This window comes from Cupressus sempervirens, chromosome 5 (genome assembly GCF_028749045.1).
Source record: "Cupressus sempervirens isolate cs-2001-9-10 chromosome 5, ASM2874904v1, whole genome shotgun sequence".
NCBI classification, from domain to species: Eukaryota; Viridiplantae; Streptophyta; class Pinopsida; order Cupressales; family Cupressaceae; genus Cupressus; species Cupressus sempervirens.
Window position 1 is genome coordinate 1,036,647,421 of NC_143122.1, and position 14,833 is coordinate 1,036,662,253.

The window sequence follows — 14,833 nt, forward strand, 5'->3', positions numbered from 1 at the left end:
ATGATAAAGAATTGTAGGCAAATATTCAACACTGTCAATTCTCAGTGTAAGACCAAATGCATCGTGTCCTCATTTTATCCTAAAATGTGCTATCATATGCCAACACAACAGTTCATGATTTGTACTTAGGCCACAAAGGAAGAGATTTTGGTTAGATTTTCTGCACCCTCCCTGACACAGCCATTAAAACTGACAAGACAAAACAAAATCATGAAATTAAAGACTGCAAAATACCCATCAACGAGATGAAATGTCACCATTTCATCACAAGATGGTGGAAACCCTACTGTTTGCAGTACTCACCAATTAGAATGTGACAACAAAGCACTTCTGAAAAATAATTTAACTCTGAAAAAAAGCAAAACATAGCAAAATAGGTCGTGGGGAAAAAATAAAGTTCTCCCATTAATAACATTAGTGGAGAAATAACAGCAACCCGGTTGCTATAGTATACTGCCATTCGGCAGGAACTAATAAACATGGAGTTCTTTATCACTTGACTTATGTGCATATTTGCACACAAAGATTTAATATAAAAACATGTATATAGGTGTACATGTAGATGTATAACCATACCAAGAATAGCATACATCGAGAGGGAGCTTTCAGTTGAGCTCAATAGGAAAAACATGAGGAGGGAGCTGTGAGTTGAGCTGAGGAGACGGGGAAGATGGAGATGTCGTATCAGCGGTTTCCGAACGTCAAAATCCGCGAGGTAAAAGACGAGTATTTGAAGTTCGAGCTGCGGAACACAGACGTGAGCATCGCGAATGCCCTGCGGCGAGTGATGATCGCAGAGGTGCCGACTATAGCCATAGATCTGGTGGAAATCGAGAACAATTCGTCGGTGCTCAATGACGAATTCATCGCGCACAGGTTGGGCCTCATCCCACTCACTTCCAAGCGCGCAATCGAGATGAGCTTTGCGCGCGACTGCGATCAGTGTGACGGCGATGCGCAATGCGAGAACTGCTCTGTCGAATTCCACCTCCATGCCAAATGTGATGGCGACCAAACCCTCGATGTCACCAGCTTGGACCTCGTCTCGTCTGATGATCGAGTTATTCCTGTTGACGCAGCTAATCGCTCTGCCAGTGACTACGATCCGACCGAACAGAGGTCTGCAAAATGTTTTGGGTTTTAATTTTTACTTCATTTGAGGGTCAGGGATAGAGTTTTTTTGGGGTTAGTCTTCTCTACTGTATTTGTGCTCTGTAATGGGGACGGGATGATTGTGGCTTATTGCTAATTTCTGCGCAGGGGCATAATCATAGTTAAACTTCGACGCGGTCAGGAGTTGAAGCTTCGAGCCATAGCCAGGAAGGGTATCGGTAAGGACCATGCCAAATGGTCACCAGCTGCAACGGTCACTTTTATGTACGAACCTGATATTCATATCAATGAGAATTTGATGGAGAGCCTAACCCTTGAGGAGAAGCGAGACTGGGTTGATAGCAGTCCCACAAAGGTTTTTAAAATTGATGAAGATACCAATCAGGTTTGTTACGTTGTCTGCTTCTTATCACTACTTAAGGCCTTGAAAGTAGGCACATTAGAGGCAGTTTTCAGTGCTTTATTGCTCAGCTGAGAAGATATTCCTTCCTTTGCTTTGAGGAAACGAATGTTCAATGAAAAGAGCTCCTATGAACATCTTAACAAGTTCTTTTGGACCACTTAACCATGAGTGTCACGGATATACTGCCCCGTCAAAATCACGAAAACATAGATATCTTTACACATATGTGGAAATAAATGACTGATTGTATTAGATATCTTCACACATATATGTGGAAATAAATGATAGGAAAGACAACCAACTCATGAAGTAAAGCTAGAGAAATCATCAAACAAAAAGAAAAGTTCGATTAAAGTGAACAACACTCCTTATGCCATCAAAAACAGATATTACAAGTATATATTTTGCCCCTTCTGCTATCACAAAACCTTACTCCACTTTTCAAGCTTTGACACAACTGTACACTGCCTTGCCACGTGTTAAAAGAGAGTAACAACTACTATACATTTTTTCAATATCGCAAATAAAATCAGTAAGAATTTCATACCAGTTATTTCATTATTAGTATCTTAGATTTTCAGTTTGCACAGAACAGATTCCAAATCCCATTTGTGCATAAACACTCAAAATATATATGCCTGATAGTTTTTGGTTTTCTGCAAATGGAGCACACATCAATGTTAGTACTTTTCAGCTTATAAGGTTAGTGCTGTAAGGTAAAAGCCCATCTAAAACATGCCTTTCTAGCCTCTAGAATATTGAATCAGATCATTTTGAAACATTTATGACATTTTTTAGCATCTAACCCAACATTCCTTTTTAGTATTCAAGTAGTCAGAGACTTTATTAACAAGTGCTTTATAAATAAGTTTAGTTTTAGTATTGCATAATAAAATACTTTCATTCCATTTGAACTCCTTATACTGATTAGTATCATTAATGTTTTTCATCTCTTGCTTACATGCATCTTGATGATGGATCACAGAGTGTGATCCAAAATGTTGATGTTAAAAAAACTCACAATCTAAACCAGAAGCTAGGAGTTCAAAAATCATTAATGTAATCGCTAGTCATTTGGCAACCCTTGCAGGCTTACCCCATAAAGTAAAATGTTCTCCAATTAGACTGTGGCAGATCATGCATCTGGCCAAGGGATGGTCAATCAATCAAATGACCATTATTAATAATATTATTGAAGCATTGAATTCCTTTCTGTTCCAGCTCTTGGCTGAACACTCCTGGATGAGAGCAAGGGGCTTACCTTTATGCTCAGTGTTCCACCAAATGAACCTATGTCCCTACATAGCCTCATCATTGTTTTGCAGTAAATGACAATTTATAACCTTATGTTTAACCAGTTCCCAAGCCTTCCATAGGCTATTAAAGATTACAGAACCTGGAGTGAAAATACTATGCTTGCTAATGAGGATGTTACAAAATGGTAGATCTTTCTATTTCATGGCATATGCTTGGGTAGACCCAGCAAGATATTACTCCTTACCTATAGTTTTCGGGGACTATCTTGCTCAGGGGCCTTAATAATCAATTTAACAGAGAGGGCAATGACATGCAACTTCAAGTCTTCAAGACTTAGGCCCCTGTGCCCCTTGTCCATACCACACAACTTCCACTTGACATAATTTTTTCCCCTCGTACCTTTGCCATCACACCACGTGAAACTTCTAATGTTCTTCTGAATATCACTTACCTGATAAATATAAAGAGGTAGACTGAAGCATGGTATAAACTGTACAAGGACATAACTTTTTCACATATTTGCAATTGCCCCAAGAAAGAGTTATTGCTCGTTCCATCCAACAAGTTTTGTTTTAAATCTTATTCTTAATCCATAAACATATATTTTTCAAGTTTGTATTGATAGCAAATGTCACCCCAAGGTATCTTACAAGCTTATTAGGATCAACCAATTTGAAGGTCAATTTTATTGAAACATGTTGGAGGTTTTATGCTTCCACCCTAGCATAATGGATTTTATAATGGCACCTTGGCTCTAGAGGCAAGGCAAAATAAATCAAGTTTCTGAACGAGGTTAAACACATTTCTTCTTCAAGATCATCTGCAAATTGGATGCTAATTAGATCCTTCTCATCGTGGGGTACTAAACATTTAATTTTTTGGACAGGTTGTGCCTCTCCTAGCAGATAGTGGATAGCATCAGATGTAATAATAAATAAGGCAGGTGCTAGAGGGCTCCCTTGTCTTATGGATCTTTCCAGCACAAAGGTCTCAGATAGGGCGCCATTTACATCAATTTGGGCCATTGCATCACATAGTAGAGTATTGACCATATTACATAGTTCCTCGGGAATACAGTTCCAAGGTCATCATTAGAAGAAGCCATTCCACCCTATCACATGACTTCTCAAAATCTTGCAAGAGCAAAGCAGCTTTTTGCTTTGAGCATTTGGCTGACTCCATTGCTTTGCAGCTTGTAATCAGATTCTCTATGATATATCTCCCTTTAATGAATTCAGTTTGTACATTGTAAATAAACTTAGGAAGAGTTTCAATTAACCTCATAACTATGATCTTGTATAGTAATTTGTAAGAGATATTCAATATGGTGATAGGCCTCCAGTTTTTGTCTTAGTCTTGTCAACATCCCTGGATTATCCCTTTTTTAATTTTCTTGCATAGTGGGTAATATAATACCTCTTGGCTCACAAGTGGCAGGAACTTTCTCCATCCAACATGGGATGACTTACTTATAGGGGAAACCCATCTCTGCCCTCCCAATCATTTATCCTTACTGACTCATAAGTCATATATGATTTTTCTTAGGAGAATAAATTTATAATTACTAATGTTTATCTCTAATTCTAACACATATTCATAGATGTATCTTTGATCTGATTGCTGCTATAATATAATTATTTTCTGCTCTTAGTTTTAATCTTAATTTATTTCTCACTTTGCTTATCTTTTGATTATTTGAATTTTGATAGTTCATGGATGCCTTCTACAAATGAAGCTTCCTTGCTTTTATATCCTCCACATTGGATAAGGTCATACCATTTTGTCTTGAAAGGGTACAAATTTTTGCAATTGCTTCCATTTTAAGGAGTCACAATCTTTCACCATTATTCCCCCTTGAAAGAATGCAACATTCCATCCCTAATTACCATCTCAATTCTAAAATTATTTTTAGTTGAAGGCTTTTTAAGGAATTATCACTCATATTAAATTAAATTTAAATTCTAAAGTTAGTCCAAACATATTAGCTGGTCACTGCTCTTTGTATTTCCTTTGCACAATTTTAAAGCCAATGATTTGGAGTTTTTGATGCTGCAATTTTCATGTGAGAGTAATATTCAAGTGTCATGTGATTTTAATACTGTATTTTATTTTGGGGCACGACAGTGGTTTTAAATATCTGGTTTACACATCATTTCCTGGAACCTTTTTGGGGAAGCCATAAAATGTCAATTGTCAAGATTCCTTTACATCTTTTTTCGAAGGTTGAATAGTTATGTTCCCCATGATTAGAATGAAGATTCCCTTTTACAAACTCATAGGTGTTTTGAGTTAGTGTTCCATTAAATTAAGTTTAAATGAATACATAAAAGTTGTTCAAGACCTAGATATTAATATACCATTGCACGTGAGCTCTGTCTGTCTCCCTGTCCCTGTAACAATGCATTAATGACAAAACTAGTTACGGGGCTTTGTAACAAATAAGCTTTCAATTTGAGTTGTTCTCTAAGAGAAATATTTATCTGGTTTTGACTGTAGTTGTATCTTATCCCACAATAATCTCCTTAGAGATCTGGTTATCTAGGAAAGTATAAGATGGCAAAATGCCTTATTTAAGGACAGGATTTTTTGGAATGTATACAAAGGGAGAAATACTGATTTTTGGGATGATTAGTGATTCATGGAGACTTCAATTTCTTATATTTAGGCTTCTAAGTTATTCTAGCTTATCTTAGCGATTTTCAGTAAAGTTCTCACCAACACTCTAGGGAGCTTGAATGCCACGACCTCAGTGATCTAGTTACTTCAGCTTATTTTTTTGAATCATAAGTTAATAATTTGATAATCTTGATATTGTAAGAATGCCTAGGAGTTCTCATTGATTACATTTATTTTTCCTTATTCATCATCATTCTCATTTTGATGACGGATTATGCATGTTGAATATCTGGATCAGATTTCAAAGTTTTAAAAAGATTCCTTCAATCCTCTTTTCTAAGGTTTAATAGTCAAGCTCCCCAAGATTAGAGATAAAGATTCCCTTTTACAATTTCAGAGGTTCTTTAATTATGTGTTTCTTCTCTTAAGGCTGAAATGAATCTATATATTAAGCTGCTCAAGTTTTTGTGTTTCCATACATTTACTTTGCCTTATTCATCATCATTCTCATCTTGATGATGGATTATGTAGGTTGAGGGAAAGTGTAGGTGGTTTCAAATATTTGTTTCACATTTTGATGTTTTAAACTATTAATCATTAAGATTCCTTTAATCCTTTTTCCTAGGGTTGAATAGTTATGCTGCTTATGATTAGAGATGAAGATTCCCTTTTACAATTTCATAGGTTCTTTAATTTTGTGTTTCTTTTTGTAAAGTTCAAATGAACCTATGTATTTAGCTGAACAAGTTTTTACGTTTCCTTTCATTGATATATTTACTTTGCCTTATTCATCATCATTCTCATCTTGATGATGGATTATGTAGGTTGAGGAAAAGTGTAGGTGGTTTCAAATCTCTGATTCACATTTCATTTTTAAGAACCTTATTGTGGAAGTCTTAAACTATTAATCATCAAGATTCCTTTAATCCATTTTCTAGGGTTGAACAGTCATGTTCCCCATGATTAGAAATGAAGATTCCCTTTTACAAATTCATAGATACTTTAATTTTGTGTTTCTTTTCATAAAGTTGAAGTTGAAATGAATCTATTCACCAAGTTGTTCAAGACATACCTGTAGATGTTTACCATTGCACTTCTCTCTCTCTCTCACACACACACGTGCACACACACACACACACAAAAGTGGCAAATTGTTTATGGATTTGTAACATACAAGTTCTATGCTTGGTCTAGTCTTAGAAGTATATATTTGGCTTTAACCCTAGTTGCATTTTTTCTTCGAGGATATTCCTACAGAACTGTTTATCTTGGTGTGATGTACCTTTTTGGGATGATCTTGGATCTTGCAAATAATTCATAAGATCATCCCTTTTTCTATTACGGTTAGGTGTTTAACATGAAATATAAATACAAGATTCCACATCAAATATAATTACATATACATACTTGTTCCTAATCACCTTATCCTACTTAGATAAACCATACAAATTGTTGATCTTTGAAAATTAAAATTCAAAGATAATTGAGGTAGTGTTCTTTACAAACAGATGCTCTAAAAGTTCATGGAACCTTACAAACAATTTTGAAATTGGGGTCAACTGAAGTTGAGTATGAGATTCACTTTCTCCAAACAGACGAGCCTTATAATTATGTTGTAGGAAAACAAGTGAGAAAACATGGTTTCTTGTTTGATTTGGATATTTTCTGCTATTATAGTTCCTCCTATGGTAAAATAGAACCACTCGAGCCCATTCTTTGATGTTCATGTAGTCTAACAACATCCTCAACAAGAGGCATTTTAATTTTAGAATCAGACGTATTGTTAAATTTCTATACATTAATGTTACATTGAATGTGCTGAGCATGACCGTGTAAGTCCTTTCGTACCTTTTTGGCTGCTTTATTGATATCAAACTTGCATGTAGAAAAGGATGTAAAGTGTAATGTTCCTGTCATAAAATAAATAAATAATCAAATCATTGTTTATGGGCCGAAGGATATAGTATATCTCAGACCAATTTTTATTTAATTGTTTTCATAGGTGTGGCCGTCGGTTATCTTTGTAAACCCTTGGGAGTTCCTTTGAAGGGTATTCAAGCACATGTTTGTAGTAGTTGGGATGCTTTTTGGATTATTCTCTTCATACTATGAATTTTTGTTGGAGTTATATATTGTTCACCATTTCGGAAGTGGAAGATCTTCCCTTCTTGGCTTCTCCGATTTCGGTGGGATTCAACCCTCACCCTATTCCATTTGTGTATTGCCTTGCTTCGGATCTGGCACGTTCGAAGCACATCTTTGCTTACAATTATATTTTGTGATTGGAGCTGCACTTCTAGCATATGTGAGTTTTTATTTTTCATTTCATGTTAATTGCATAACTATGATTTGCATTATCATTATTGGCAAGTAGTTCTTATTGTTAATTCACTCTTCGCGTAGCTTGCACGCCTCCATTCCTCTTCACCACACTCTTCATTGCCAAGGTCACCATACGACCACTCCTATCTCTCTCATTCCCATCGTACACGTCATCGCTGCTACCGTACGACCCCTCCAACTCACTCTCTTTGTTGTCTAAGACTCCCCTATACACCATCTTGACACCTCAATTCCCTACACCCCTCCACTACCACTGTACAAACACATGGGAAATTCCGTACATCCTCCTTGACCTTCACTATATGGGCTCCTAATATCATCGTACAACTTCTTGATATCATCATATAGACCATTCAGTACTGTGCATTCTCTAGTCTTTTCACCGTACGACCTTCCCCCCCAATTGTACCCCTACCATATAAACGATAGCATACCCCACATCCCTACCGTACAGGCAATTAGAGGTCATCTACTACTACCATGCGCCCAAACATCTATACTATATGACATACTCATATCAAACCGTACGCCAACAAAGTCCCCTCCAAAAGTAGAACACTCCATAAAATCAATGACTTGTCATTTTTGTTAGTTTTGCAGATGGAAAGAGATGGGCAACATCACAATTTCATTAATATAAGTGGATATATAATACATGATTGTGCGAATTTCCTTTAATCATGTGATCAAAATGGATGTTTATTAATGGTCAAAATGTATTTATTATTTCTTGGGTCAATCTTAATCAATTTTCATCTTCAGTCATATCTTAATTGTACTTATTGGTCAATGTAATGTCCCTTCCAGTGCTCCACCTGCAATTTTGCCAAAAAATTACCACCCAAATCTCAAAGAACATAATTCAGTTTCAAACTCTATACAGTATTTTCAGTCATCACACTAAATTTTTAACATTATATAAATATGTGGTAAAATCCATAGTTGGAAAACTTGGACTCGAGAATAATGCGGTCAACCCAAAATTAAAAAAATTAGGACTTTGCAAAAGTCGGTGGAAAAATTGGCAATAACTTGGCAAAATAATCAAACATTTGAATATAAATAATTTCTTAAGAATTTATGAAAACTTAGAACGCTAGAAAATTCTGGGTAAAATTTGATAATAACTAGGCAAAATTATTAAACCTTTGAAAATAAATAATTACTTAAGCGCTTACCTACTTGCATCGAATTATTGAACTTTGTAAAACTAATTCTTTCTGGTGGAAACTTAACCACAATATAGAAGATACCTGTCTTCTACCTTTCAAAGTTTGTTTTTGTGTCAAGGCGTTAAGTGCCTTTGAAGGATCCCTATTGAGTAAATAAACAATACTATAGACAACCTCAATCTAATATATTTTTCAGAACTACTATTACTTTCAACGTGCTTATTCTATAGTCATCCTATTTCTTTTCTCCACATCTTTTTTTTGTCAGGCCCATAATGAATTAATGTGTCCCCTAAGGTATAAATTCACTGCCATTTTAGATCAAAAGATTGATTGGGTATAGAATTTGGAAATTTACCACCCCCTGAACTCTAGAAGATATCAACTTCTTTTCATTTTTCTCCTTTGCCTAGAAGATGGGAAAATCTCCAAAAGGGTTATTTGATTGGAATCATAGTTGGAAAACTCTCACTAGACAACAACTTGCCAAGTCCCAAAAAAAATCGGAAAAAACTTCACCATTTTTTTGTTAGAATATGAAAAAATTAATAACCTAGAAAACTAGTGCAAAGGATAAATATCCAAACTATGAATGCAAATGATACAAAATCAAAATAGCAACATAGAGTTAGTCTCCAAGAGAGTAATGCAAATGCTAGAAGCAAAATAGCATTAAGAGAATGCAAAAACAAGAGATGCAAATACAAGCAAGGTAGCATGCTTATACAGGCTAAGAAGAGGGAGGAGGTGGCAACATCGACCAATGAGGAACAACCATCTATTGGACTAAAGATAGCAAAGTATCTTCCCAAGATAGCTAATGGATGCTCACATGTAGGAAGATGACACCTCACAACCATTCACCTAATAAGACATGCTTTATTAACCTAAGTGAGATTATTAAAATGTAGGAAAAACCTAGCAATATAGGGAAAAATAAATAACCTACTAGGAAATAAAAAACTACACTAACACCCCCCCATAAGCGAAGCTTAGGTGGATGTAGAAATGGGTCTCGACAAGTCAAGTTTGATGAGGTACCCATGTACATAAAATTCCCCCAAAAGAGAGAGAAAGGAGACCCCCCAAAAAAAGTCAGGACTCCGAGTGAGAGGAAGAGGCCCCCCTAAAAGATGAAGCATCCCGCACCCCAGCAAAGCTCGCAAATGAAGGAACTTGCTCTCAGTGAAGGGTTTGATGAAGATATCAACAACCTGCTCGGAAGTCGGACAATAGCGAAGGTCGATGACGTGACTATGGATGAGCTCCTGAATGTGGTTCATGTGGACCTCTATGTGTTTGGTCCGCTAATGATGGACTGGATTCCATGAGATCTGAATGGCACTCTGGTTGTCACAAAATATGACTGAGGGCCGTCTAATCTGGATCCCAAACTCAATCAGAAGATGTTGAAGCCAAATGGCCTCAGTGGTAGCATTTACAGCCCCCTGATACTCAGCCTCAATGGAATATAGAGCAATAGCAGACTGCTTTTTGCTCGACAAACAAACAAGACCTGAACCAAGTGAGAAGTTGTAATTTGAAGTAGACTTACGATCCTGAGAATCACCTATCCAATCTGAATCTGTGTAGCCCACCAAATCAAGCTCAATACTTGCTGCGTAGTGAATCCCACAACTGTGAGAACCTTGAATGTAGTGAAGGATTCGCTTGGCTGCTTTCTAGTGCAGCTCATGAGGCTCTTGCATGAATCGAGAGACCATGCCTACATCATATGAGATGTCGGGTCTCATATGAGTCAGAGAAATGAGATTCCCAACAAGTTGGCGGTACAAAGTGCCATCAACAAGTGGAGAACAACACTGAGCCTCAAGTTTGACTCCAGAAAGGAAGAGAGTCGGAGCAAGCTTACAATCAGCCATATGAAACCTCAAGAGTAAATCTAGAGCATACTTGGACTGTGTGATGGTGAACTTGGAAGGAGACTAAAAGATCTAAATCCCGAGAAAGTAATGCAACAAGCCCAAGTCAGTCATCAAAAAGCTGTCCTGAAGGGCCACTTTGACAGCCTTAATGGTGGGTGAAGAACTTCTTGTGATCAATAAGTCATCAACATACAAAACCAAAAATAGAAGTGAATCAACTTGTTGCAGAATGTAGACATTAGGATTAGAATGACACCGAGTGAACCCAACTGATAGAAGGAAGGAGTCCATCTTGGCATACTAGGCTCGAGGAGTCTGTTTGAGGCCATATAGAGACTTTCGAAGATGGCACACAAGTGAAGAATCTTGAAGGAAGCCTTGTGGCTGCTCCATGTAGATCTCATGAAGGTCACCGTGAAGAAAAGCATTCTTCACATCCATCTAATGTACTTCCCAACAATTAGCTGTAGCAATGGCAAGAACAAGTCGAATGGAATTCATTCGGGCAACTGGTGCAAAAGTCTTAGAGTAGTCAATCCCAGGAACCTGGGAGAATCCTTTGGCAACCAAGCGAGCCTTGTGTTTGTCAACTGACCCATTTGCTGCAAATTTTGTCCAATAGATCCACTTACATCGAACGAGTTTTCTTCCCTTAGGAAGAGGGACAAGATCCCAAGTGTGGTTCCTCATCAAGGAACTATACTCTTCCTACATAGCTGCATCCCACTTAGGAATACCAGAAGCCTCATGAAAGGACAGTGGATCTGAGGCAATAGCGATGAAGACATGTGGAGCATCCTGGAATTGTAAACGAGCCCGCCTGGTGTCTAATGGATCCCCAACCCAATCACCTGCAGACTGCAAGGCCTGTCTAGCCCAAAGTGGATCGGAAGATGGAGAATCTGGAGTGGAATCATTAACCTTTGAATAATGACTAGGAGAGGAAGGAGGTGAGTTCTCTGAATCACTCTTAGCATCGGAAGTGGAGGTAGAAGACTGATCAGGTGAATTTGACTCATCAGAAGATTTGTCATGTATTCCAAGTGACTCCAATGTCAAAGTAGAAGGAGTTGGAGAAGTGATAGAAAGTGAGCTTGAAGATCCCTCCTCAAACTGAACACTCCTCTCAGTGAACAACTCATGTGTAGTAGGGTGGAGCAATCGATAACCCTTCACACCATCAGGATAACCTAGAAATATGCAAGGTCTACTCTGTCGATCCAAGGCCTTGTGTTTCTTTGCAAGAATGTGGGCCCATGTAGGAGAGCCAAAAACTCGAAAGTGCTCAATTGATAGTTTTCGATTGCTCCAAGCTTCAAAAAGAGTAACTCCCTTCAAGGCTTGGTGAGGAACACAGTTCTTTATATAACAAGCACAGTTAATGGCCTCTGCTCAATACTATGGTGCAAGAGATCTAGAGTGAATCATACAGTTTGCCATTTCCTTCAAGGATCTATTCTTCCATTCTGCAACACCGTTCTGCTGAGGATTGTATGGAACTGAATGTTGTAAATTGATCCCCTTTGAAGTGCAAAATCTTTCAAACCGATGATTGACATACTCACCACCATTGTCTGTGCGCAAAACTTTGATGGCTTTCCTGGATTGCTTGTCTACAAAAATTTTGAAGCCTCGAAAATGATAAAATACTTCTGACTTTTGTTTGAGAAAGTACACCCAAGTATATCGAGAAAAGTCATCAATGAATGTGAGGACATATCGGGCCTTGCTAAAAGGAGGATGCTGAAATGGACCAGGCAAATCAATGTGAACTAACTCTAGTATCTGTGAAGCTCTCCATGCCTTACTTTTGTCAAACTTTTCCTTAGGATGCTTACCAAGAATGCAACCTTGGCAAACATCACCTGAGAATTGAACCGAAGGCAACCCTGTAACCATGCTTTGCTGGTTGAGCTGATGCAAATAGCGGAAGTTAAGATGGCCAAACCGCTCATGCCATAATTTACTCATCATTAGAGTGAGTGAGCAAAACAGACGAAGGAGGATCAGGAACAAAGTGAGAAAATAGATAGAGTTGTGACTGATGATCTGCTCTCCCAACTGCAACTTTAGAATCACTATGCAACTCACGTATCTCCACTGAATCAGGAGTGAACTCAACCCGCTTGCCTGAACCTGTGTGAGTGCTCTGGTATACTGATAGGAGATTAGTTGATAATGAGGGTACACAAAGAACATCATGGAATGTGCCATCCCCCACATCAACAGACCCTCTCCCACAAACCTCAATAGGAGTGTCAACACCCATCAAAATAGAAGGCATAGTACACAACTCCAAAGATGCAAGTTCTTCCCTAGATGAAGCCATGTGGTGCGAAGCACCCGAATCAAGAACCCAAGTGGATTGTGAGGAAGCAACTGCAACAAGGGCCTTGCCCTTTCCTTTCCCCTTGCTGTTTTCTTTTTCCTTGTTCGACCCTTCATTAGAACTTTGTTTGATAGACTTAGGAACACTGATATTATTCTTCTCAAGAATGTATGTCAAGTGATCAATTTGTTTCTTCAAACATTTATGTTCATCATGAGCGGGTTTTTTTACAATAGGCACATTTGACCTTTTCTTTCTTAGGCTTATCGCCCTTGGAAGATGAGGTATCAATAGTTGCTTTTGAAGCAAACGGTATCTGATCCTTCTTTTCCTTGCTATTATTTTGTTTCTCATCCTTACGATTGTTGTTACTACTTTGTCTTTTCTGTTCTTTTGTGCCTTGGTTGGTAGCGAAGACATGCAACTTAGAGGACTTAAGAGTGCCCATCTGAATTAGCTTGTCCTGTTCTCGAGTGAGATTGACAGCAAAATCATCTAAAGATGGCATGATGAATTGAGTACCAAGTGCACCCTTAGTAGCATAGAAGGTAGAGACAAACACATAATATTTTGAACTTAGCTTAGAGAGAATACTAAGAATCAGTTGTTCATCTTTCTTTTCAATTCCACATTGTTTTAATTGCAGCCTTAGTGATTTCAATTTGGTGAAGAAATCTTGGATTGTGTTGAAATTGCCTGGACTTAAACAAGTTAGTTCATTTTCCAACATATGACCCCTCATTGAATCTTGTGTGCCAAATATTGTTTCTAGCACTCTCCATATTTCATTTGGTGTATCCAAAGACTCAATGTGAAATAGCAAGTCAGGAGAAACAGACAAACACAATGTTCCATATGCCTCATCACATTTGTTAAACCACTTAGGCTTATCTTCATCTTTATCAGGTTCAGTTTCAAGTCCCATAGTTATCCTATTTAATCCAACTTTCCTTAAGTGAATTGTCATGCGTGATTTCCACTCAAAGTAATTGTATGGAGTTAGGATAGGCATATTTGTTTGATCCATGATGAAGAAATGCAGAGAAGAAATGCTAAAAAGAAGAGAACCTAGCCATTACAATGCCCCCACCTTTTTACTCAATTAAAGAACCCCCTCAAAGAAATATGATTTGGCACTTTATTTTAGTGCATTTACAACTACCACTTGCAAGAAATACTAAATGGTCTTGATTTCAATGCATTACAAAAATCTTCACGAAGAGCATATTTTGAAAGTGAAACTTGGGTAGAATACTTAAGGAAACAAATAGCACGACTGCGATCTACTCGAAAAATCATGCACTTTAAAAAAAAAATCACTTCAATATGAGGTCGTATGAGAAAGTTATGATCCTCCGAAGTTTCCAAAACGAGAACTGTGCAAAGACACGGCCGAGAATCTGCAGTTTTTGAAAAATTTATGCATGAAAGTCAAAAAATGACTACACTAGTGGATAGAGCACAAAAAAATAGCCAAGATCATAACAAGAATTGTCAAAGTCGGAGTCCGTATGAGCAAGAACGAGGCATTTGAAAATTGCATTCAAATTTTCGACTACCAATGGAGAGGGGTACGGCTGTAGCTTTCCCGTTCTTGGGTCTCCTTCTTCACAGGGTTGGCAGCCTCTGAAGAATAACAATGCAATGCGCAAAAATCAAGTTCTGGAATGAGCCCAAAATGCCTCCAAACCCCTTAAAAGAGGGCATAACCCTA

General features: G+C 37.7%; 1 protein-coding gene across 1 annotated transcript in view; it reads left to right on the forward strand.

Annotated features, from left to right (window-relative positions):
* The first annotated feature begins 566 nt into the window (after positions 1-566).
* Positions 567-14,833, forward strand: part of LOC149559473 (DNA-directed RNA polymerases II, IV and V subunit 3-like) — a 29,853-nt gene continuing 15,586 nt past the window's right edge. Inside the window, exons 1-2 of the mRNA XM_089833392.1 lie at positions 567-1,119; positions 1,261-1,498. Of these exons, the coding sequence (XP_089689518.1) occupies positions 671-1,119; positions 1,261-1,498 (687 nt within the window). The 5' untranslated portion in view covers positions 567-670. The remainder of the gene's footprint in view (positions 1,120-1,260; positions 1,499-14,833) is intronic.